This window comes from Agelaius phoeniceus, chromosome 2 (genome assembly GCF_051311805.1).
Source record: "Agelaius phoeniceus isolate bAgePho1 chromosome 2, bAgePho1.hap1, whole genome shotgun sequence".
Classification (NCBI taxonomy): domain Eukaryota; kingdom Metazoa; phylum Chordata; class Aves; order Passeriformes; family Icteridae; genus Agelaius; species Agelaius phoeniceus.
In genome coordinates this window covers 94,458,723-94,484,701 of record NC_135266.1, presented here as the reverse complement: position 1 = coordinate 94,484,701, position 25,979 = coordinate 94,458,723, and the positions used below count along the sequence as shown (strand labels likewise).

Below are 25,979 nucleotides of genomic sequence, written 5' to 3'. Positions count from 1 at the left end.
TAGGTTGTGATGCCTCCTACCTTCAGACCTCTTGACTGGTTTAAGTCAGGGGGGCACCTGTAGACAGTAAAGGTACAGAAAAGGTTTGATCTGAGTTAGAGAAATGTGGAATATGATTAACCTTAGCTATCACCCACATTGCAAGTAAAGAGACAAACTGACCCTAAAGTTTCTAATGGAGGATAGCTATATATCTGTTCTCCTTATTTTGTGTTAGAAATCCAAAGCTTCAGATCAGATCTTTTGAGAATTTTTTTTTAAAAAAGATTTTTTCTAATTTTCAAGCCACTAAGCAGTTACAGTAATGCCATGTAAAATTAATAAGATATTTATTCCTGATTATATCAACAGTTCTTTTCTGCAAAGAAATCTCAAGACGATGTGGCAAAAAAAATATTATTCACTCACTACTGATAAGACACTGGCCATCATGGAGAGGGAACAGGCAAGGGGAATCTATGACTTTGGACATCCAAGGGGACATACCTTGTTGTGGGCCAATTAGGTCAAATTTCAAGGCTCACAACAAGTCAAGGCAACTCCTGTGCAGCCACAGCCCTTTTTTTTAAGCAGTGGGAGCAGGAAGACACTTGGCTTTAAAATGGATTGATATGTACACTCACAGCTAATAGTTATTTGTGCTCTCTCCAGGGTTAGCAGACTTGGTGGTGGGACTAAGTTCTTGCTGTGTTGGGAGCTGAGAGAAAAATATTGTCCCTTCTCCCCTGTCTTACAGTCCAAGCTAAGACTTGGGACTGCAGACTGAGCCCATCAGACTGAGAAATAACATGGCAAAACCTTTCAAAGCACTGTGTGAATCTAGAATCAGCTGATCAGACAAAATCACACAATATCAACTGATACCACTCTGAAGAGTCCACTCAAGCTAAACTGACTTATATCACTAAGGACTTGGATTATCGTATCAAGAGCCTTCCTCACAGGCACAGGAGAGTATTCCATGTACTTTGTGCTATACTTCTTTCTCCAAAATGAGTAAGCATTTTTTTAAGTATTCTGTTTTTGTCTCTTGCCTGCACCTGCAAAGCCAGCACCAAAATATTTCCAGAAAAACCTCCTGATTTATGCACTAAGAAGTGCTAAGCTCCAACCAGTATAGCACAGCCAAAGCCTAAGCTGCATCATATCGTTCCAACCATGCCTGGAGATAAGAAAACAGAAGTTAAAAGGCATCAGGACACCATGGGGATGCAATAAAAATGCTAGATGGGGAGGGAAAGGAAATTCTTTGGTAACTTATGAAACACCAGGTGCCTTTTCCTGCACTTTATGAGTTTGCCAAAACAAAGCAGCACAGAAAACCTAGAAAAACTGCCACCAATATTATTGTGTGCCTGACGTTCTGGAATTACTTTTCTAGACATGTATAGCCCATGGTAATAGCAAAAGTAGTGCAGCAAGATCTCACATGCTTCAGTTGCCCAAGACTACTCCTTGCTCTCTCAGCTTATTTTCCCCACCAAACTGCTGTCACTTCCTTCCAAGTCTACTGGACTTCTTGCTTCCAGTTCCTCTAATAACCTGAATTTATCTCCTCCCTTCAATCTTTTTTTTTCTCCTCCCCCACCATTCCCAGTAAAATGATCTTTCTTCCTTCCTCCCAGAAAATTCATATTCCCATGTTATCTCATTATTCTTTGCAACAGCATGCCAAATACACTGTCAGTTTCCCATTGGCACTATGTCCCGAAAAAGACAAAGTGGTCTGTGCTTGCTCTTACCTACTGCACGCTCCCTGGAATGAAAAACGCTACAGTGTTAGTGCTCAGAAAGATCCCTCCGATTTCTGGGCTCTGCGCCCACAAAGCAGGGAAGCCAACATTTCTCAGAGAACAGCATCTGACTCCAACATCCTTGCTGTCTAGCTAGCAAAGGAAAAATAGCTTCAGCTATCTTCAAACTGCTCTGCTTCCAGCACTGGTCAAAGAGGTGGGAAGGCCAGGAATGACACAAGAAGATAGGCTCCCACCACAGATCTACTGAGCTGAAGACCAGCCCCACTCCAGTCTCTCAGCAACCCACCACAAGCAATGACAGCCACCAATGCTGTATTCTGGCAGGAATAAACACCAGTGAGGATTGACTGGTGAAATTGATTGAAAGAGGTGTGGGAAGGCTAAAAGGATGCATGGCTCCAAAAGGACTGCTCTGACTGAGCTCCTGCCTACAGCCAGGGGAGAGACAATGACATTTCCACTGGTCAATCTGTCTGATGAATTTTGGATGCCTACTTAAGGATGAACTGGATTGGGCCTGAGAAAAGTCTTGTTTCCTCACTTATGACAAAGGGAGTCCAAGAGAGCCCACAGCAATCATAATATCTAAATTTAGTCAGAAGAACCCAATTCTGTATCAGGTGCCAAGCCGGTGACTGTGAGAAATTACCTCCACTTGATAGCTGACTTCAGGCTCCTAAAAAACATACTCTTGTGCCTTGAATCAGTTCTGCTTAGAAATCTTTCTCACAATCCCAAATTCCAAAGAGACTGTTATTGCTGTCCTCAGAGATGAGGGCAAGGGCTGGGCATATCACAGAACTACAGAGTTGCTTGGGTTTGAAAAGCCCTCTAATATTGTCAAGTTAAACCAGTACTGCCAAGCCCACCACTAAACCATGTGCCTAAGTGCCACATCCACACATCTTTCAAATTCCTCCAGAGATGGTGGACAACACCCTCCCACATCAGCTCTAGACCCAGCTCTAACCAAGGGCCTTGCTGGCAGAGCAGTTTGTGCTGGGGAAGCCAGACTGGCCCCAGCTGCCTGTCTGGGTAAAGGATCTCTCTGTGCTGTATCAGTGACCAGCACAAAGTCTAACTTCAGGAGAGTGGACTGAGAGGGTGCACAGCCAATCTACTCATAGAGTTAATAATAAACTCTCTATGGTTAAATCCCAGTAACAACAAATGCATCTTTATATCATGTTAAAACAATGACCAGTGAGTCTGAATCTTTGCAAGAAAGGAGCACTACAAAGGCAATTCATAATGGAGAAAGGGTACACTCTGTACCTCTTTTCACACACTGATGCCTATCAGTTAGAAAGAAAACTGTAGGATTTGGCCTTAGCTGCTATGCACTTGACTTTGGGTTTGTGATTAGGGCTGGCCAGTAAACAAGCCAGCCCTAATCACAAAACTCCTCTTTGTGAACATTTGCTGCTGACATTTCCCAGTTTGTTTTTGTTTTGCCACAATGACAAAGCCCGTAATAATTTTTTTTTCATGATGTGAGCATTAAATGAAGGGAGAGCCCACAATCTGTACAATCAATAACTGGGAATCACAAGACATTATTGAGTCTGCAAGAATCCCAAGCTGTGAGTGAAAATGTGAATGTGCAGCTCTTCATACCTCAGCTGAGTATGGTTAGGTTTTAAATGGGCTGTGGTAATGCTATACCTCTTTGCCTTCATAATTTTGACCAAAAAGAGCACCTCAGACCAGTAAAACCCTCCTGATTAAATTTTAATCAAATTCAAAAACAATGGAATGTTTTTGTTTCACTGAAAAGTTACAACTACTGCCATTCACAATGATGCCTACACATAAAGGTTCTGGACAGGAACAATTTGCTTCCTCCTAGTAGAGTTACTTCTCCAGATTGACTTGGATAGGCCTAGGTCTTTACTGCAGAAATTTTTAAAGCCCATGCATGCCAAGATCTCTGTGCCCTTGCACCTGTCATCCTGATAAGACAAGTAAGGACCATAGGAATTTCTCCACTGCTATCTAATGCCTGAGAAGGGCTTGAGGATATTGTGCTAAAAGAACAAGAACTCAAGGTAATTCTGGGAAAGGGGCAGCCACTGTGTCCCTGTTACAACTCAATTCTCCTGGAACAAGTCACTCAGCATACTGGAACAAATGATTAAACATCCCATTTATAAGCACCGAGAGGATAATAATGGAGTAAAGGGAAAAAAAAAAGCAATGTACTACTTTTGGCAAACACATATCATGCCACCCAGGCCTCATTTCCCCTTTTTTGTATGATAGCAACAGATAATGCAGAAGCAATATGGGTGATTATGTGATATATCTTGACTTCAGAAGACCTGACAGTCTTCAACAAGCTAAGAGAACACAGTGGATGTTAAATCTCCATCAGGATGCTTCAAAGAGCTGCAATCAACAGATCACTCTCCACCAGGGATAGAAGGTTTAGTGGGCTGCTGCCACAGTCTGCTTTTGTGTCGTGATCTCTTCAATACTTTAATTAACACCTTCATGATGGAACAGAAACAAGGCACCTGACTTTTATTGATGACATTACATTGGAGGCAGTTGCAAGTGCTTTGGAGCCCAGGATGGTAAGGAAACTGAAGTGGTCTCCATGGAGAGACCAACCAGATGACATCCAACAGCAGAGAGCACAAAGCAGTATTCTCAGGAAGGGGGGAAAACAATTAAAGTTCAAATACAAAAGTGAAGAATGAGCTGCAGACCACTAAGAGAGGATTATAAAGGCAGAAAGACTAAATTAGTGAAAGCAGTGAGGCACTCATATAAAAAAGGTAAATCTCATTTCATTCTGGGGTTAGGTAAGTGAAGTGTGATATGCAAAACATGGCTGGTACTTGTATCTGCATGATTGAATCCTGAACTGGAACTCCTGTTTTGGTTTTGGACAGTACATTTAAAGAAAACATGTAGACAAATCAAAGAGTAGTGAAATATATATGCCACGGGTTGAAAAAATATGACCTCTGGAAAGCAGTGAGCCTATTAAGCTGCACTAGAGATCTCTGAGACACAGAAATTTAGGGGTTTCAGGCAGATAAAAGGTAGTTTTGAGGAAGAGGAGAAATAACCACTATGTGTCTTGGAAGGCCCAGAAATAATTGGCAGCAAAATCAATTTGGATCATATGTTAATAAAAGCTTTCCAAATGCAAGGAGAGTGAAATAATGGACATGCACCAGCTATGCAGGCACATCTCCAAAAAATGTATGTATGGGGCAACTGTAGAGCTGATCTTGTCTCACTGCATGGGGAAGGTCCAGACCATCCCTTGCAGGTCCTTTCAAGTGTTCACTCTTTTGATCACATACCAGCAGAAATAACTGGGGTAGTAAACAGAAAGCTTTGCAACTGGCCATTATACCCAAATTGAAGCAGCAGAAAATGCTGTGAGTGAGGTGGTGGCTCAGGGCAGTCTCTTGGTGCATTCACCCCAGTGGAGAGAGCACCTGGTAGCAACTGAGCTGGGCAGAGACAACCACCTCCAGTCTAGAGGACTGCAAAGAGTGCTGCCCACCTGGCTCAGAAAGATGGCAGAGATGGCCACAGCTGTACTAATGAATATTTTGGCAGTGAATGCCTACTTCTACTAGCAGAGAAGCTTTATGTTTACTAGCTTTATTTTTCAAAAGATGGAAAGACTTAGGAAGACAACTTTTTCTACTTTTAGCTCCATGAAGTTCTGATTTTTTTTTAAGTGTCATTTCATTATGCCCCTTTTAGACCTCTGCAATATGCCCAGTTGAGAAGGATCTTCAATCCCAGTTGAGAGGGATCTTATCCATGGACCTACACACTTAAGAGAGGAAAGGAATAGACCAAGTAGGGTGTTTTTGCAGAAATTGTTGCTGGCAAAGTGAAACTGGTTCTTCCCATGTGAATACTAAAGGACTTGGGTGTATACATTAGAGAGGTGATGTCCCTTTTTCTGTGATATACTTCTGCAGCTCTGTCCAGCAGAGTTCACCAAGCAGAGCTCATCTCAGGGAAAGCTGATTTTCTCAAGGCTGGAAAGGACTTGGTCCTAGAATGCAACTTCATTAGACTGCAGTGATCTAAGCACAGAAAACATTCAGGATACAGTGAAGCCTGCCTACTTCAGCTGCCATTGTGGACATGGAGTGGTCTCCAGTTTTAAAGGCTCCAACAGCACTCTAGGATCTGCCTACCCACTTACTAGTCTCTGATACAGATATCCCATTTGTGTCTAGGAGTAAGAGAAGTTGTGCTCTCACAGGGGCTAGACAGATGAGGGAGTTGAACTGGGAGAGACTAAGGATTTGTCTTTGATAGCGGGATGCAGAAATATCTGTGGCAACACTGAGTGAGGGGAATAGGAAGCCTGGCATGGCCCTAAACCAACCCATTGTCTCCAGGGCAGGAGCAGCTGTCATTGCAGTATCTTTCACTGGCAAATCCAGGCATCAACCATGTACTCAAAGGTAGCAATGAGTCTCTGATCCTCATTTGCTTTTGTTTCCCTGAGCTTGTTCAAAGGAGACCACTGACCATCATTCCAGAAATTCTCCTCCCAGATTACCAGGCAGACCAGTTGACTACCCTGTCATTTAATGTTTCAGGAGTTGTATTTTCTTTTATTTATTTATTTTTACATTTGGTATGCCCAGAGCTTCAAATAGCCTATGTTTTGAAATGTATGAATACAAAACCAAAAGAAGCAAATAAACTGCATAAAATAAATAAAACTAAATAGTTTAGTATGACTAAATATCCAAACTCCTTTAATTAGCAGACTAGTAGCAGACTAGTAGCAGACTATTTTTCGGGCAAACAACATGCAAATCTTGGAAAAATAGCAATCAATATAAGAAAATAATACTCTGAGACTACAGGGATTATTTTCTAACATACACTATTTGTATTGAATTAGTTTTATTAGTTAAGATTATTTTTAAAACATGTTTAAAATGAGACTAACTCTTCCAAATTGGAAAGGATTTTGTATTTATATCTTCCTTCACTTTTCTTTCCAGATTAAATTTAGTTTAAAAAAATTAAAGCTATGAGTTTTATCTAATTACAGGATTATACAGTAAGCACAATGTCACAATGGGTCTTTTATGAAATCTGTGGCAGGTGTTAGAACAAAGATTACCCACAGATACCTTATTTACAGGCATTTAGAGTTTAGGAGTGTCAAAACCTAAATTTTCTTATTTTCAGAAAGGTGGCAGTAGTTCAGAGCCAGATACCCACGTATTTAAGTGAAAGCTAAGCTAGAGAGCTCAATTTTGCTGCTTAGGCCCATATCTAATAGGCACAAATACAATTAATAATACATATGCACAGCTCTGGAATTCATTTGTTCCTATATTTTTCTTGACAAGTAAATGGAAATTGTGTGCTGTGAGATTTCACCAGTAATAAACCATCTACAGAGGGCTGGCTCTGCTCTGCTGTAGTGAGCAGCAAGGCAGGGTACACCTCCAGGGCTGGGGAATGCATCTCATGCAGCAAGCACTCAGCCAGGCCGGGAGAGCCGCTCTGTGTGTGGGTGTGGGCCACTCTTTGTGCTGCTGGGGGAGGATTCCGGGCAAGAAAAGCAACCAGGAGCCTTCTGGCTCACTACACCTGTGTGTAAAGCATCACCTCTGACCACACGTCCAGACTTCGTCACCTTGCAGATAAACACTCAGGATGCTACTTAGCCCCCCAGTTTGCCAAGTAGTGCCAGCAAGAGGAAAAGTCCTTTCCTGCATGCATCTATAATCAGAGCTATTCAAAAACTTGTTGGGGGAAATGAACTCTGCAGCCTTATGGGTTACTACACAAATCAGGAGAAATAAAAAATTTATGGCTGAAGGATAATATAGAAGTTGAACATATCTCTAATATGTATCAAACACATTCATTAATATCTACCAACTTAGCTGCTCTGTAAATATTTTAGATAAATAGGCAGATAGACAAAATGGCATGAAGATTTAAAGCAAAATTAAACAAAAGTGGGTAAACTCTCTTGTTTTGTGTTCTGGTCTGGACAGGATGGAACAAGAATAAACTCCTTAATGACCTTACCAATAACTGGTGAACTCTTTCATTTGTTTACTCTCTGTTATGCCATAAATGCAGGCAGACAGATAAGACAATACTGGTTTGCCAAGTTTCCTGTTCCTTATAATACACATAGGAGAAGGGTAGCTAAAAAAGGAAAGGGCAACATAAGGTATGTGGCAGGTCCCTCAGGTACCAGGTTTCACACATGCCTAGTGATGGTGCACCCGGCAAACCAATGACCCAGCTTGGAAAAACTCACAGGAAAATTAATTCCTTAGCCTGGCAAAGAGCTGACTATGGAAGGCCAAAAAACACAGCACGGTAGCTTGTTGACACGAGAAAAAAGAAAGGAAACCTGAGGAAGGAGGAGGCAAAGAAACCAGAGGGCTCTCTGTAAAGAGATAAGGCACAATGTTCTGAAAAGTGTCATTATAAACAAATGCTTTCCCATCAGTGCCAAACAACCAGAGCCAGGAGCCAGGTTTGCATCATATTAGAATATGGCTTGGCGTCACTGGTGTCCCCTGCTCTGTCACCACTTTTAAAAGGACAAACAGACAGCAGAGTAAAACCATTCTATGCCACAGTGGAAGGGAAGAGTCTAGCTGGCCCCTGAGTAAACATAAGGGACGCATAGGCTCCTGACTTTCGAGTTTCTCTTAGAAAAATACAGCTCCCTCCTCTCACTGTGTCTTTTGCTCTTTGCTCTCCTATCAGGCACGTTGCTTACCTTGCACAATCAAGTAAACCTGGGAAGTCTTGGGATGATGCTGTGTCTGCACTGAACACGTGTAGGACCCCTCATCGTAGACATCCACTTTCTGGATCCGCAGGCTGTATTCCAGGGGGTTTCTCTTCTCCAGCTCTACTCGAGGGTCCAGGGACCACTTGTCCTCTCCAGCAAAAATGATGCCAGAACGATTTAACCAGGCCACCTTGGAGCTTCTGTCTTCTACATAACACCTGCAGAGGATGAGACAGGTAAGGGGGAGATTAACAACCTTTCCATCACCTCACTTTTGTTCCTCTTCTTTACTGCTTTGCTGAGAAACTTCACACCACACTCCTGCCTTGCCAGTAAACCATAGAATCTTCTCATCATTATTGTCCCATGGACAAGTACTTAACAATTTAACTCTGTTGGAGAGTTTCAGGAATCTTTGGTTCATAAACCCCATGGGATTTGGGGCAGACATGTCTCTTGTTCTCTCTTCCTTTTGCCTGTGGCCTACATACCAAAAATTAATTTGGAAGGCCACAAGAGATCTTGATCACCAAATGGCTTCCAACCCTGCCAGTGAGAAAGGTTGGAAGTAGCTCTTGCTTCTCCTTCACCTTCAAAAAGTTGGCTATACAATAGATAAACCCCCAGACCCCTTCCAGCCTGGAGGGCAAAGGTTCAGGGCTCCATCTTTGTCAGCTCAGGGCACAGCTCCTCCATCCCTCAGTTTCAGCAGCACTAGTGCAGGAAACTATAGAGTATCTCCCATCTACATCCTTCTGAGAAAAAAAAAAAAAAGCAAAAAAATTGTGGAATTATTTCATTGTTCAAACATCACCCTCCTAACACATACACACACACTTGCTGATGCACATCTGCTTGTTTGTGCAGGCAAGCGCAGATTTCAGGCTGAAAATGAGAGGCTGTGGGAGTGTCACTGTCATCCCTGTTCATCCCTGTGACATACGCAGAATGTCCTGTGAACATCTCAGGTGGACAGGAGAGGAGGAATGACAGCTAGGGGTGGAAAGCAGAGGAGTAACAGGAGGACCAGAAACTGTCAGGGTCCTGAGTGCCACCTTCCCGAGTCAGAGGACAAACCAACCCCATTGCAACTGTAACTTGATGAGTATTTTGTTTCTTGACAGAGAGCAGAGTAAGTGCCGTGAAGACAAATGCATTTTTGGCAAAGACACCTGCTCTGTACCACTTCCCACCACCAGAAGGAGACTTGCACAGAAAAGATGAGGAGCTGCCACTGAGGAGACACGTCTTTCTCACTCTCAGCTGTGTCTCATTCAAGAGGACCAGGGCTGAAGAAGACAGGCAGACATAACTCCTCTTTCACCCTGGCAGCCGCACCCCCCGGGCTGGGCTCAGAGAGGCTGAGAGCAGGTTGGCCTGCTGCAGCTCACATCACGTTAGCTCTGCAGATAAAAAGGGAAGCTCAGACTCCAGACCTGTTGCTCCTTCACCTCTCAGAGCTCTGTCCACAGTGTCCCAGCATCCAAATAACCCCGTATCTCTTGCCACTGCTATTACAGAACCACAGAATAGGTAAAGTTGGAAGGGACCACAGTGAGGTTGTATGGTCAAACCTCCCTGCTCGAGCAGGGTCTTCCTAGATCACATTGCACAGGATTGTGCCCTCTTCACTATTTATGCATATGTTGTATTTGAAGGAAGAAAGAAAGAGGATAATGATTACTGCTTCAAGATAAGACAAATATTTGACAGTAGGCTTTCATACAGCCTTTTAGCATGGGTCAGACATTTTCCAAGTTCCTCTATTTGAATGCATTTCATTCAAAGCTGCTGCAGCTGCCTTCCCTTGTGATGTGACCCCACCATTATGGCCGGCACCTCACACCCACTCCCTTTTGGCAAGCCCATGGATGGTGTCCAAGCTGTTCTGGGGTTACTTGTGGGCAGGAGGAAAGCCAAGCTGCGTGGGCATCCATGGTAGCCATGCCATGCTGCTGGCCAAGCTGTAAGCAGCTCTGTCTGATCTGACAAACACTTGCTTTAGAGAGCAGCCCAATAGATTCCTGTCTTTTACTGACAATGTCCAGACAAAGAAGGGGAGTGAGAATTTGGCCCTCCGGCCAGAGCCCACCCTCCTGGCCAGGCAGGCACTTGCCCCCAAGGTGAACTCTCAGGTGTGATCTGAGTTGTTTTCAAAAAGCTACTCTTTGTCAAAAAGAAGGATGCAGGGGAACCTGTGAGCAGTCACTTACAGGTAGAAACCAGCATCACTACGATGAGGCATTGCTCCAGTTCCATTGGCCACTCCAGGCACTAATCACCAGTGATGGGAGATGAAAGCCATGACCCACAGAGCACAGTGTGCTGCAGGGCTGAGGGCAGTGGCCCTGTAGGAATACCCAGACTGCCTCCAGAGCTGGCTGCCTTAGGGTCAAGAGCCCTCCAGCAAATGCAGGAGTTGTAACAGCACCAAGAATTAGGGGTCAGGTATTTTGGTAGTGAAAAGCTAAGCAGATTAACAGTGGAAACTGAAGTCAGTGGGAGCTGAAGTTTCTCAGTCACTTCTGAAAATCCCCCTGAATAGCTATCAGTGCTGCTGGACTCCAGCAGATCCATGGCACCCCACCATCTCCACCAGGCTGCTTTCCCATTCCCACCAGGCTACAGTGAGCATTCAGCAGCTCTGCCCTACCCCTGATCATTGTAACTCTCTGGGGTAGCAAATATGCCCCTGTCTGGTGTCTTGTCAGTGACAGTTCAGTAGTGTGGTCAGCACAAAGCCTTGTGCTTTTGCTCCTGTGGGTAGGCTTCAACCAGAGACCCTCCCTCCTCTCCCTGGAAGAGAAAATGTGTCATAACCTGTCTTACATGCATCCAGGTCAGCCCTAGGACAGTGGTCAATAGCTACAGTCAGGCAACCTTGCAACTGGTCCTGAAACAAGTTAGCAGGTGCTACCAAAATAAGGAAAGGAAATAGGACAAAGAAAAGAGGAAAATGGGAGGAGTGAGTGAAATGGATTTGAGCCCTCTATTCACCATACCTGCTCCTCTCAAGCTGTCAGGAAAAATCAATGTACAAATGTGGAAATTCCAAGTCCTGGCATGCTCTGAACATGCATTCACGTGGATGATGCATCTCAGTATGTCTGTCTGCACACACACACACCCCCCCTCTTAGTCTGCCAGAGATGCCACCCAGCTGAATGGATCACGCTTTAATAAGGATTTATGGTGATGATTTTCACAGTGTAATAAGTGCTAATTCAATACTAATAGAATATTAAATGGCATGTTAACTGACATTTTAACTGCAAAGCAATAGGAGCATGGCATCAGCCAGATATCAATGGACTCTTATCGTTCACTAATAATCAATAATCAAATTCACAGAGACAGTCAAACGCTTTTCATTAGACTTATTGGAACCATTACCATCAGCCTCAGTGAAAGCTAATAAACAGTTTGTGATCCATGCATTATTTTCTTTATGGTTGCAGGTTTGATTTCTTGACATCTCTGATGTGGCTAACGAGAGGACCAGTGAATGGTGATAGGCATGACTTGCATGATCACTGTAAGAACCTGGGAACTGTTGATCTTGCACCATTTCAAACCAGAGACATGGAAGGACAAAAGAAAGATCTTGCTGCCATGCCCCATTAGTCCTCCTTGCCTCCTTGTAAACAAACACAGCCAAGTTTGGAACCCGAAATTTTTTAGTTGGATGTGGAGAAAGAAACCCAGGTCATCCTTGCACTCCTCCCCCATTCTCATTTTCCCCACATGCAAATGCAGACAATAGGGCTGAGCTGTGCTACAGGAGGGAGGGGATGGGGCGATGCTTTTCTGCAGGAGAATGATTTTGAACCTTCAGCAGGAACCACTGCCTTGGATGGGATAGAGGGCTGCCCACCATCATTCCTGGTCCCTGGATTTCATGATGGGCTGGGACACCTGGCAGCATGCAGGCTGGGGGAGGGCAGGAGCAAGTCCTGCTCCTTGTCCTCCCTTCTCCATCACCTGCTGGTCTAACACGCAGCGCTGGGCCAAAGCAGCACTCCTGCAAACTTCCCCCTGCTAAGCTCCGAGGAACACTCCCCATCTGGCAAGAGATGCATGTTTTTTCCCCCTTCTTCAAAGTAGTTGGGCTTGTTCCTATTGATGGGTGAGAGATAGAGTGAAGAAAAGGAGCGTGAGGCTTGGGCACCTACATCTCCTCTCCCGGCGACGCAAGCCCCGGAGGTTTCAGCGCCCGTTCTGCCTCACTCAGGCCCCGGCGCTTGGAGCAGCGGGACTCCCGCTCCTCCTGCGGTGGCGGCAGCGCCGCTCCGCGCATCGATTTCCTAGCGTGTTGCTGTAACACTCATCGCAGTTTATGTTGTGCCTGTCACTCCAGCAGCTCTCGGCCCTAAGCTTTCCGCCCTCTGTCTCCCCCGGCGAACAGACGGCCCGGCTGCTGAGAGGCGGCGTTTGCCTGGGAAGGCCCAGCACGGCTCCCCCGGGCCGCCGACAGCCGCTGCCGGGCTGGGCCGCACGGGCTGAGGAGGGGGTGCGGCAGAGCCGGCATCTCAGCAAGGGCCTTCCCATTCTGCCCCAGGGGAAGCAGCACAGCACCTACGGCCGAGGCTGCGGAGATGGACCGGGATGTTTACCGCCTGGAGTGATGAAAAGGCAAGAAAGAAGCCCTTCAGGGCCTGGTGAAGCTGCTGTTTAAATGATTGCTTTAACATGGAGATTTTACAGCATTATCAATGATGTATTGGGTTGCACTGAAGCTGGGATAATTATTTGGGTTTTTTAATTGCTGTTGTAATTTCAATTTTTTTTTTAAAATTTTTTTATAGCAGAACCAAACCCACAATTCTCTGCCAGAACCCCGCTAGTGAGAAGAGGCAAGCTGCTAGGATTAATGAAATATGCTGCACTGCTTTGCCAGCAAGCCACAGCGCTTACCTCATTTTGGGGAAAAATAAATAAATAGTGAGTTTATGAACTGCATTTTCTGCCCTCTTTCTCCAAAGCATGTTGTGGTGACAGCTCTGTGCCACAATTCCCACACTCCTCTTTAATCATCTTTTTTCCATTAACCCTTTGATCATCTCTTCTGTAAGACAATCTCTGTGCATCAGGCCAAAACTCAGCAGCCTGCTGCACACACAATTAAGCACCCAAACCCCACCCCACTGCACTCACTGAAGGATGTGCTGCCCTTTTGCCAGAGGATGCCACAACCCGCCCTGCATCAGATCTCCTGTCTTCGCCTCAGCTCTGTGATGAGCCTGCTCTAATCTTCTCACTTCACAGACACACTTACAAGATCCAGCTAACAACTTCCCCCACTGCCCTCTACCCCCAGCAGCAAAATGGCAAGAGGGAAAAGAGAGAGGGATCAAACACGGCTCATTCGGCACAAAACAACGTCAGCTCCTGGCTGCCAGCTCCAAACATGCAAGACAAATTCTCTGTTGTGTTGCAAAATACGATCCTGGAAAGCTAATGCAGTGGTTAAACACAGCCTTGCTCCCAGCCCGGGAAAGAAAGTTCAAGAGCAAATCATGCTTACGCTGTTTCATCTTGTCTCATCAAGCTCTTCAGTCCTTCTCTGCTTGGCAAGCAAGGACTCGGACACAGCCATGGTCAGCCAGGGTAGCAGCAAGGGTCTGGCCTCTCTGCTACTCCCCGGGAGGGGTATGGGCAGCAAGGGCTAAGGACAGACCACAGCCATACCAGCCCTGACCTCCCAGGCAGGCTTTTCAGGGAAGAATCCAGCCAGGCTCCACAATGGCACTGCAGTGCTGGACTCTGCCAACATCTCAAGAGCAATGCAGCGCTGCCACTGCAGTCCCCACCAGAGGAGTACAGTGGCAGAGCACAGAGGAGCACAGAGTCTGGAGGAGCAATATGGGAGCTGTTGGCCCTGGGTGGTTCCCACTGCTCTGGATCAGGCCCCCTCAGCAGGAGATGCTGCAGAAGACACCCACAGCTGAATGTATCTCTACCTCTGCGAAGGCAAGGCCCCTTAAGTGGATGGCACTATCATGGGAGGTCATATCAACTGAGCATCTGAAACTTCCTTTCATCCAAGCACCAAAAGACTTATTTTGCTGAATTTGAATGCACATGGGCATCAGTTGTTGCTCAAAATTCTCTTCCCTACTGCCACTGCTGCTCTCTTTCCCCAGCCTAGTACAGCTGCTGCTCCTCTCCTTATGTGCCATGATACACAGCAGGGTCACTGTTTGAGAGTGAAAGCTGTGCCACAGCAGGATGGATTTCCAATATGTGGCATAAATAGCTCCTGAGTAACCACTGCCAGCGTGACAACACAGGCCCTCAGAGGGATTTAGAAAACTACTGCTTAAACCCAGTCCTGTGCTGGAAAACTGGCAGGAGGGGGAAACTGCTGCGTGCGTTCAGCCCATGCCTTCTCTCAGCTGTATTATGCTGTGACCTTGGTCGTCACACCTGTCTGCAGCTCCCTGGGTATTTCAGCACTCGGGTGACAATTTTTGGCCATCCACCTATTGGGAGGGCGCATGGCTGATAGGATGCCTGCACTTCTGTTCATCCTCTTTAGTAAATTGCCACTTTAGGAGTGTAAGGCTAGGATGGGCTTACCAGGTCATGAGGCCCCAACCTCAGCCGGCACAGCCAGCTGTACTTTATCATCTTTTTCAGAGATGTACCTCATTCCTACTTTAGCCTAGTGTGTTTGATGGGGGAATATCCTCCCCCTGTTTTGCAGGTCAGACTGCTCAAAGTCTTTCTGTTCTGCTGATTAAAACCTTTTTTTTTTTCCTAACTCTAAGTCTAGATTTATTCATACCTGGCTTATATCCATTTCCTCTCATGCCAACACCATCTTTTAGCTTAAAGAGCTCTTCTCTCTCCTGGGTGTTTATCTTTCACTGTGTTCAGAGAGAGCAATCATATTCCCTCTCAGCCTTCATTTTGCTGGATTCAACAAGCCAAACTCTCCTGGTTTCTTCTTGTATGATAGACCCTCCATTGCCCTAAACATCCCAGTAGCCCCTCTCAGCACCTGCTCCAGCCTGAATTCCTCTTTCATGACCAGCATTTGTACCCAGTTTTCTAGGAGTCCCCAGTGCCTTGTACAGAAACATTTCTGTCTGTCTCTCCCATCAACTCTTTCTAATGAAATAAAAAAAGAATTGCAACCAGAAAATATGAGCATCAGTGCAGAACTGCTCATGTGCTGTAAACATCCTTGTCTCCCGGTCTATGTGGCACACATGGAAAATGAAACCCAAGGGAATTTACAAAAAATACACTGGCCTAAAAAGACAGCTAGCTGCCCTGGCTCGCACTAGCAGACACACAGCTGGTCTCACATGGGTTTTCTTTCTGTTAAAATGACTGTTTAAGAGTAGAGGTTCCTGTTTGTGTAGGGAAAAAACACAAACTCACAACAGAAATCAAGCCCAAAATACAGCGATTTTTATGCCAGAACTCTCAAAGGGTGGATGTAACTATATCAGAGTAAGAGAACTTATACTGGCATGATTTATTGCTCTTCCCATCTGTTGGGGATCGGTATACCTGCATAAACAACTTCAGTCCACATCCACTCCAGCAGAGGAACCTTCTTAAAAATATCAATATGAGCTGCTATGAGCTTCTATGAGCTTAACTCCATCCCAGCCATATCCCAGCACAGTTTAAAATTTCAAAATACAGAAAAACCTCAGAATGAGACCTACCACTACAGTACCATCTCTTCTTATAATCCACTATGCCCAGGAAATGCCCTCCATTTCTTTACAGCACAGTCAGAGTCAGGAAATCTTTGGACAGGTCTTTTCCCATTCCAAGACATGTTTCTAGAATGACTGACTCCAGTCCCAGGCCTCCTGCCAGAGGAGACTTGCTCCCTACATGTGCTCAGGGGGATGAACTGCTCTCTGGCTGACGCTTGCAGAAATGCCAAATGCTATGACAGCTTGCATCAGGGTCTTGCACTGAAATCAGTCAGGAGGTTCAGGCTGCTGAGGAAACAGACTCTGAGCTCCCTCTTTCTGTTTTGGGTTAGCTGAGGACTTGCCACTCTTCCTTTTCAGTCCAGCCAGAAACCTGGCTCTGCTCTTGATCCAGAATCATTAGGCAATGCTCATCAGCTATTGATCACTTGGCCTTAGTGAAATAGCCACTAGGAATGTATGTCTTGCTCTGCTGTCCATACCTTCCTGTAGCATTCCAGGGCTCCTGCACTATCAAAATGGCAGGGAATAGCAGAGCTGATGAAGAATGGCAATGGGGAATATTGCCCAATGATTTGCCTTTTTGTTGCTCTGCACTTAGACTAAGATCCTGTGCTTTTGTGATCACTAAGACACAGGCTGATATTTAAAAATATCTGGGGTCACTTAGGAACAGAAGTTCATCAAAAGACAATGATAATTAGTCCCTTATGTGAACTGGGTATTGGCTGTTATGCCAAATTTGTAAGTAAACTGGAAACTAAAACTTCTGGCAGGCCTCTGCACCCTTATGACTTTTTTCTGTTTTGGGGATACACCAAAAATGAGAATAGGAGCACTAATAAGGCACCCATACAGACTATAAGTCCCTTTAGTTTCCTTCACAAACTTCAGCTGTAGAAATCACCTATTTCTTCTACCTGAACCCCTAGTGCCTTGTAGGTATCTTCTATGTGGTCACCACTAGGTAATTCCAGAAAAGCTAATCCATTTTTTTCCCTTGAATTTCTTCTAGTAAAAAATAATAATAACGAAAATGCCACAAAAAGGGGAAAATGAGTTTCAGAGATGTGATCTCCTTCTCTGACAGGAGGGGAGGGAGGGTTTCGCTGGGAAGTCCACGTGACTCTGTATCTGGTAATTATCCAGCCACAGAGGGAAACTGAAACGTTCTGTGCTGTCGCAGAGAATGACAGCACCTGGAGCTCCAGCACCCAGATAAAAAGCAGAGAGACAATCAGGCAGATGGAGAAAGGCAATGATACATCATGGGCTGGCAAGCAGAGGGAAGAGAAAAAATGGGGAGAGGCAAAAGCTGGCAAGAAACATTAAGGCAGCCGGCACAGCTACTGGGGAATGAGACTATGCCACAGATTAGCAGTGCATGGTCACAAAGAAAGAAAGAGCATAAGGGCAGGTCAGGAGAGAGTGGGTGCACAAAAGGGACAGTGCAAACACAAGAGGGGATAGGAGAGTGATGCTAGAGGGAGCTTCAAAGCATTTTGTGTGGTCCAGGGTCGCTTCCTCCCACCCCAGTCACAGGCTAAAAATGCAGGAGATATCACCACAGGCTGTCACAAAACAAGGGGGAAGATTTGAAAAGCAGCATCTCACAGCTGAAGAGAGATGTGGCGCTGCAAATAACACCTTCTAGCTTGTGGATTTCAGTGGTTTGCTCAGGGAAGGGGACTACAAAGCTTAAGATCCAAAAAATTAAACCTGGAGCTTTGGAGCATCACCTCATGTATTTTGTATGGCAGAGATGCAAGAGGGAGGTTCCCTCCCCGACTCACACTTTCACAGTTGCACACACCAAGACACATGTAAGCCTGCAAAACAGCCCACATGATTGCTGCCATGGCACCATGGCCTAGTTCCAAAAGCAAGGCACCTCAGATGCCCTCCCACACAGCAACGTGACAGCACCAGCTCTCGGGGCTCTCAGAAACAAGGGCTGTGCCCACAGGACTGGCAGCATCCTCCAGTGGATCAGGAAGAGCTGACTGCCAGGTGGCAAGAAACCGTACACCACCTTTAGGAACGTTTCTGACATGAGAAAATACAGCCAAACAGACAATCAGGTCAGGGCCATCAGCTTGTTAGGGGCTAACGCTGGCCACCAGCCTCAACAGCTGTTGGGGTAAGTGACCAAAGTAGATCTGTAATGGCTGCGTATCTCCAAGGAGGCAAGAAGAACTAAATGCTCAGATGTCCCCACCTGAACATTTGGGGAAGGAAATGGAAACAGTATCAAGGTCTGAGCCACACAGTCACACAGCTGCACAGCAGCCAAGGTATTGAGCCATACAGTTCTGTGACCAACTCTCCCATGCTTAGTGACAGACATTTCAAAGAAAGGTAGAACACTTCCTAAAATGACAATGTAAATCACCTTCTACATAATTTCATGATCTTTTCTAGCCATTAAAACCTATAAATTTATCACCAAGCTAATTACAGAATGGCTTGGGTTGGAAGGGATGTTCAAGATCATCTAGTTCCATGCTCCTGCCATGAGCAGGGACAGCTGTTACCAGATAAGTTGTTAAAAGCCACATCATCCTGGTTTTGAACACTGCCAGTCGGGATGGGGCATGCACTGCTTCTATAGGTAACCTGTTCCAGTGTCCTGCTACCCTCAAAGTAAAGAATTTCTTCCTAATATTTAACCTAAATTTAGCCTCTGTGTAAATTAGCTTCCACTCTGAGTGACAGCTTGCAATCCACCTTGTAAGTTTGTACGCTGGCTTTCTTATCCCCAGGCATTTCTCAACCCCCTGCCCCCTTTTTCTTTTTTTAAACTCATTAACATCTTCATCTTGGTGATACTTTCTGGCTGAGAATTTAATCAGTTAACCATTAACTGGTACAAGTCTGTGAAAGAATGTCAGATTTAAATGTTGTATGAAACTGGCAGGTGTCTCCTGTGTTTTGTACTATATGAAAGAGCTTCTTCCAGTACCTGAGGAGCATGCTACCTGAGACATAGTAATGCACTTTCCATTATCTGGATCCTAATGTTCATCTCATCTCATAATGCCTCTTCTTCAGCAAGAGAAAGGGAATATCACATCTGAAGTATTTGCGCTTGTCCTGGACAGGTGGGACAGGAGGATCCACACCAGAGAGAAATCAGTCTTGAAATCCTTTGGAGGCAGATCAGAGAGGGAATGGGAGCAACAGCAGGGAAAATAAATCTTAACTTTTCCTTCTTTTCTGAGGTTATGAGAGTATCAGAGGTGTCCCAACTAAGCTATCATCCCCACTTCCAAGTGCTGCCCTCAGGTAGCCAGCAGCAGACTGTGAAGGGTGGTATTTCAAGATGAATGAGAAACTGGGTGCATCCTGCCTGCTCACTTCCAGCTACTGCATTTCAATGAAGGACACCTTCTTGATGTGCAAACACTCTAGTTATTATTTACAGCTGACCTTTTCCTTCTCCAGCTCCCGCTGCTGTGGCACCGCTGGTGGAGTTGGGGCTTGCAGAGATTGTGGAGATGATGTGTAGCGGAACATGTTCGATTCCCTGCCTGTGCCAGAGCTGTCATTAGTGCCACTGTGGATTGAGCTACACCCGTGCAAGCAACACTGGGAAATGTGAAGAAAAAAGCCTAATGTAGACAAAGCCTTTGAGGAGCTTAACCCCTCTTCCCCTTTTCCATCTCTCTCCCACTTGAAAGCAGAGAACAGCTTCTGAGCTAGACACATGCTCTCATTTCCATATCTAAAGCCAGTCCCGAAATACCATAGTGAAATAATGCTCTCAGAGAGAAGACCACGAAGCAGATTCCCTTTGAGAGACTCTGCTGCTTCTTTTTTTAATTCCATCCAAAAACAACAGCCACCAAATACCAAATGCACCTGGATTGGAGCAGTCAATATTAGGCACCTTGTTTTCAGATAGATATGGGGGAATTGGAGGGAATTCAGAGGCGAGCAACAACAAAATTCATCAAGGGCTGGAAAGGGATCAGCATCTAAGGGAAGCTTAAAAACATTAAATATGTATAACTTGACTAAGAGAGGACTTAAAAGCGACATGTTGACAAGCTATACCTCTTTGAAAGCTGAAAATACGAAGGGAAGAGAGGAATTATTTAGGAAGATGCACAGGGGTCTACGAAGGAGTAACAGGTCAGAAAAAAAAGAGAAAGTAGTCTGTTCAAACTTGAAGAAAAACTTCTTGTCATCTACAAGTGCTAGTCTTGTAAAAAGTCTCCCAAGGAAAGCAAGGAAGTGCCTATTCTTTCAGATGTTTGGAAAAAAAAAAAGGGCTGTGGACCAAAGGATCAGCCTCACAGGGGCTGCAGGGAGAACAAACTACAGTGACCTGGTCTTACTACTTTTACCACCTACCTCAGAGTTCAGCAATATGTCAGGAGAAGACAGATCCGCTTACATATTTCTTTCAGATGAAGCAATATTTTTAGGCTTTTTCACTTCACATACAGCTAAGTATTTGTTGCCAAAATCTTAGACCTCTATATATCACACTAGAGTTACCTGGCACAGGTTCGGATTTGTTTCCAAAACTGGATCTTCTAGAAAACATGCATGAAGAGGTTAAAAACTACTGATACAAACACTAACAGTCTGTAGCATTGTGTGTCCTGTATGGGTTTATTGTAAAGTTGGTTATTTTTTATAAGTTAGGAATTTGGTTTGACCCTCGGTTCCCCCCATGTTCTCCCTCATAATGGTTCATTCCTTCCACCAGTTACCTGTCCCTCATTGTAACCAACCCCCTTTCATTTCTAGAAATTTCTACGTCAATCTTCCCTTACCTAACATATGATTTGTTCCCTGAGCTTTTTCCCTCCCTGGGCCATTCCCATTGTTTCAGTTGTGTTCCTCGCTCCTCCCCTGGGCATCGTTCATTGGTCCCTCGTGTCTCCTTCCGTTACACCCTTCCCCTTTATCAGTGCCGCCCCAAGGGTTGTTCTTTGACACCGTTACTGGTCCCGCCTGGGTCAATAAAGCGCCTTGGCAGTCATACGTGTGTCCACTCCTTCCTTCCTTCGCCTCAGTGCTTTGCAGTCCTGCTCTCGCCTGCATCACCACGCCGCAGACGGAGCCACTACCCAGGGGTTCCTGCAGAGGACCTGGGAGTGGTGGGATTCGTGGTCTCCACCGGTCACTCCGGGAGCGGCTAGCCGAACCCATCAGCTCCTGTGGCCATGGGACCAGACTGCAACTGTCTCATTATTTCCAAAAGACATTGGCATATGGTTGTATTCCCAAATATGCTGTGAATAAAGTTGTCCAGCACTTAAAAGTCACACATGAAATTTGACTTTTTTAAATGCTTAGCATTAAAATCTAAACCAGATTTGTCAAAATACTTTTGGGCCTACCAGCTGCCAAACTAACACACAAGGACCAAATCTTCAAAGCAGCATTTGGCACAGTGAGCTTTTTTACCAATATATCCAGTTTTCTTTCTGCCTAAAGTGAGATACTTTTGAAAATCCATCCCATGAGTGTTACAATCATTGGATAAAAGGCTGCAAACTTCAAACTCCCATGCTGTATTCATCCTATGCCGAAGAACTCCTTTATGTGGAAACCACAGCAAACCTGTTACAGTAAGGCAATGCTCAACTGCACTTTCTTTCCTTTGTTTAGAGCTTTGCTAAATATTGCCTTTCCCTAATGCATCACTTTTGTCCATCATCAGTTCTTGTGAAAGAAGGCATTTGTGAAAGGGTTACAGGGAAGGTGGAGAAGATGCTGTGAGGGAGAACTCCCAAGAGCTTTGATCTCAGCTTACCTTCATTCCCACATGCCCAATATGCCTTGCAGAGGAGGACATGTTTATGAATAAATAAATAGAGGAAAGGAGGAAGAATGGAAAAAAAGAAATTTTCAAGATACTCTGATGGAATTTCTGCTGTTGACATGAAAGCCAGAAGCTTGTTTAAAATGTCATGGTCAGAAACAGAATGGGAAGAAGGTACAACTCCTTGAGAAAGGGGGAGGAATAATTCCCACAGCAAGATCTTCTTGCCATCCTACTAATCATACTAATATCTGTCACTCTTTTTCCTCTGAGATCCTTGCAGGGCTTTGTTTTGCAAGGCAATTCAGCATGTACTGAATAGCACGCAGTGTTTTTATCAAAGGAAGTAAGCACTGTGGAACTAAAATTTTTACCTTTGTAGAGGAGAAGTGTTGTGATGCATGTTTTATACACACAGGGAGCCAGTGGGGAAGGAAAGAAATAGGTTGTGCAAAGTCATACAATGAAACTATTTTATTTTCAAAACCAAAACACAACAGACCTGACCTGTCTCATACAAAACTTGGTTTGGTGTGTACCAGTTGCATGAGGATAGCAAGAGAGCAGTCATGATGACTGCAAAACGGCCTTCAGAATCCCAGATGTTACCTCCAGTATCTTAGCACTACTGCAAGAGACCATGCTTTTCTGTATAATTGGGATCTGCCCAAGGGATATGCAACCACAGCAGAAAGGTCTGGCTGAAGCACAAGCTCCTCCCTATAGTTTGAAGGCAACTGGCTTGGGTCATTTGGGTCTGTGCTTTGGAGCCTGAACTCCAGCCTGGCTGCTGACTGAAGGACAGGCATAACTACAGGGACTGCTCTGACAGCTTCTGCACCTCCTCGCCTGCAGTCTTCTGGCACTGGCAAAACAAGCTGCACAAATTGGCTGGAACACAGAACATAAACCCTTTTCATTTCTTAGTGAAGACAATGTTGCTTAATCCTACTGGAAGCATTTACCCAGGGATATCTTATCTGGATCCACTGACATCCCTGCCTTGTCTCCCAAGAGCCTGCTGTGAAAGGAAACCTCTCCCCCATGCACAGCTTATCTGCAGTACAGATAAACCATTTCCCCATGGAGCTCCCTTCTGTACAGCTGTCTTACTGAGAGTTTCTTACACAGCAGGGTCTAAGGCTGTGCACTTGGGCTTTGGCTGGTCTGAGGCTGGGTTCCTATTTCTGTTTTTCTGACAGGTCACTAGCTCTAAATAATTTCCAGAATTCTGTACTGTACTGTATGGGGAGATGCCAAACTGTGGCTTCAGCTGACATAAATCAAGGGCCAACAAGGCACCATTGCAGTAAATGGGGAAGCCTAGATTTACACTAAATGAGGATCAGTCCTGCTTCCTTCTACCAGACTCCAAATGAATTCATTAAATACAGCACTTCAGTCTGCTCAGCTAAAAGTAGCTCCAGCTGGCAGGAGGTTTCACATCCAGGGAATGTTTTAAAGATAAGGATTTGCAGGCTGCCCTGAGTTTACACTTGGCTAAAGGTAGGCTCTCATCAGCCATGCAGAGGAGATGACATCATGCCCACCTGGCGTGTATCTGTGCATCCCAAGGTCTATGCACAGCATGACATTGACACAGGACCTCACAGCCTTGGGGGGAAAACCTAGGCTCAAATCCTGTCATGAAGAGGCTCAATTCAAAGTGCTACAGGGCAGCAGAAGAGAGGTCCTGCAGTACCTCCACCACACTGAGGGGCTTATTTTTGTTCTTTAATTCTTCTAAAGTTTTCACTGGGGTATGTGGGGTGTGTGTCTGCACTGAATTTGAATCTGCAGTAGGGCAAGCAATGGCACTGGGGCAGGAAGAACAGTTTGGGATTTTTGAGACAAGAGTAAAATGGTAGTTAATTTTGACAATAAACCCTAAATGAAAGGATATTAAAGTTATTCTCAGGTTCAAAAAGCCAAGATGTACTGTGATGGTCTGGCCTGCTCTCATGTATTGTACAGAACCCATGATTCCTGCAGTTTAATCTCTTATCCACTCCCTAAAACAGATGGTGTTGCAGGCTCTTTGCAGACTCTGACAAATAGGACTGCATTTAGAATACTGTTCATATATGCACACTTGCTGTACAACCCTCAGGACAAGATACACTGGCTTGAGACCTAAGTTCACATCCAAAGCACAATCTGCAGTAAAGAATAGATCCAAGTCTCTTTCAGCATTGCTGTTGAGGTCTCTAATATGCACAGTCACACACAGAATATCTTCCTAAAGAGAGATATAAAAGTCAAATCAAAAACCTTTGTCTGACATCCCAGTCAAGTTCTCTTTCTTTGCCAGGACCAGGGTACACATTGTTTTTCCTCAAAGAAATAGTTCTGCCCACTGAACAGCAATGATACAATGAATATTCCAATAACCTGGAAAATAAGAGAGCCCTAACAAAAATGGACCTGACACCAACTCCTCTCTGATTTCACCCTTACTGTTTCTTCCTTAATTTGAGAAAAGAGGTTTGGTCCTCAACAGCCAAAGAGAAGCAGGGAGAGAACCCAAAATTACTTGCTTATGCTAGACTATAACCAGCGTTTTCCCAACCTTGTGTGTGTGTGTGAGATCAGCCAGTACTCAGAAAGACAAGTGAGGTTAACCGAGCTACATGCATTGCTCCCACTAGAGCAGTATAAAACAGTGATAAACCACAACTGGAACCACTCTGCACTAAGTGTCTGGCCAGAGGTGAAGCATGAGGTTACAGCAGCAGCTCCACTCCCCTGTCCCCTCTGCCTGATGGATCCTTGGTAATAAACGACCCTTCAGCCTTTTCTGTCTTAAACCGAAGCTGCTGGGATTCAGGGGAGATAAAGATTTCAACTACCTTTCACAAGAGCCTTCACAAGAAAGTCCCTGTTGGCATAAAAGTAGACATGTAATGGGCTTTCTCTGCCCCTGAAAGTACTGTAGCATTGCAGGAAAGTGCAGCCCTTTTAGCTCTCTTCTTTATTTAACTAGAGTTGTTAAAATAAACTGATTTCCCAGCCAATTAATTATCAAATATCTGTAACAGCTTTCAAGCCCTGCCATTACTCATTCTCAGAGGCCCCCCATAGGCAGTACAAAGCTACACTCTCTTTACCTGAGTAACCACTGCTCCTCCAAGTCTGCTCCCTTTCCCTAAGCTGATAGCAGCACAGAGGCTGGGAAACCCTGGAGGGGAGCTGTAAACATCCCCTTCTCCACTTTAACAGCAGCTCAGCCATGCACGTGCCAGGAGCCAGGAAGCTTTACCACACCCCTTGACCACGGCTGAGTTCCCAGGTGTCAGCCACCCATACACAGACCCCAGCCCCACCGCAGGAGCAAATTCGTCCTGTCAAGACCCCTGGTGCTGCCAGGGAGAGTGGCAGGCACCTGAGAGCAGATGCTGCCAGCTGAGCTGAACCATGGATGCCAAGTAGCACGAGCTCAGTCCAGCGTGGGGCATAAGCTTCAGTTTGAAGCGTGTGCCAGGAACCAGCTTCTCACCCAGATGTGGACAGGGACAGCTCCTGCCATAGCCGTGTTATTTTCTGAAAAACCAGTCTGTACCTCTGGTTACTGGAAAGTTGTACTTACCATAGGTACATTAGCAACAGCCCTACCATCTATTTTATAAGCATTAAATGACACTCATATGTGGTTTCAATTAGGAGATTTCAAATGAGATCGAAGATAATGCATCCCACAATTACTCACCCTTCTCCTTTCTAGAAACTCAAGCAGAATCATTTCCAGGCCAAAATGCGGTCTCTCTTGATTGATGATGTTAATAAAAATGGCTTTATTGTGATATAAATAGCCTTAAAAACGTCCTGAAGAGTCAATATCGGTGGTTGATAGCCTTATGCAAGCAAGGTCCTTATCTTATAGTGTGCTAAAGCTTAACGAGTTATGCTTCTGAGAAGTCTGACATTGGATTTGGGCATTTGTTTGGGGAACTACAGAAGGGTAGCTCCCGAATTAGACATGCAAAGTGGGAACTGTT

At 45.0% G+C, this 25,979-nt stretch overlaps 1 protein-coding gene across 4 annotated transcripts in view; it reads right to left on the bottom strand.

Annotated features, from left to right (window-relative positions):
• LSAMP (limbic system associated membrane protein) overlaps nucleotides 1-25,979 on the bottom strand; it is a 990,108-nt gene that overhangs the window by 153,598 nt on the left and 810,531 nt on the right. For all 4 annotated transcript variants that reach the window (XM_077174291.1, XM_077174290.1, XM_054653635.2 and 1 more), the window contains one exon: nucleotides 8,512-8,744. In XM_077174291.1, coding sequence (XP_077030406.1) covers nucleotides 8,512-8,744 — 233 coding nt within the window. The remainder of the gene's footprint in view (nucleotides 1-8,511; nucleotides 8,745-25,979) is intronic.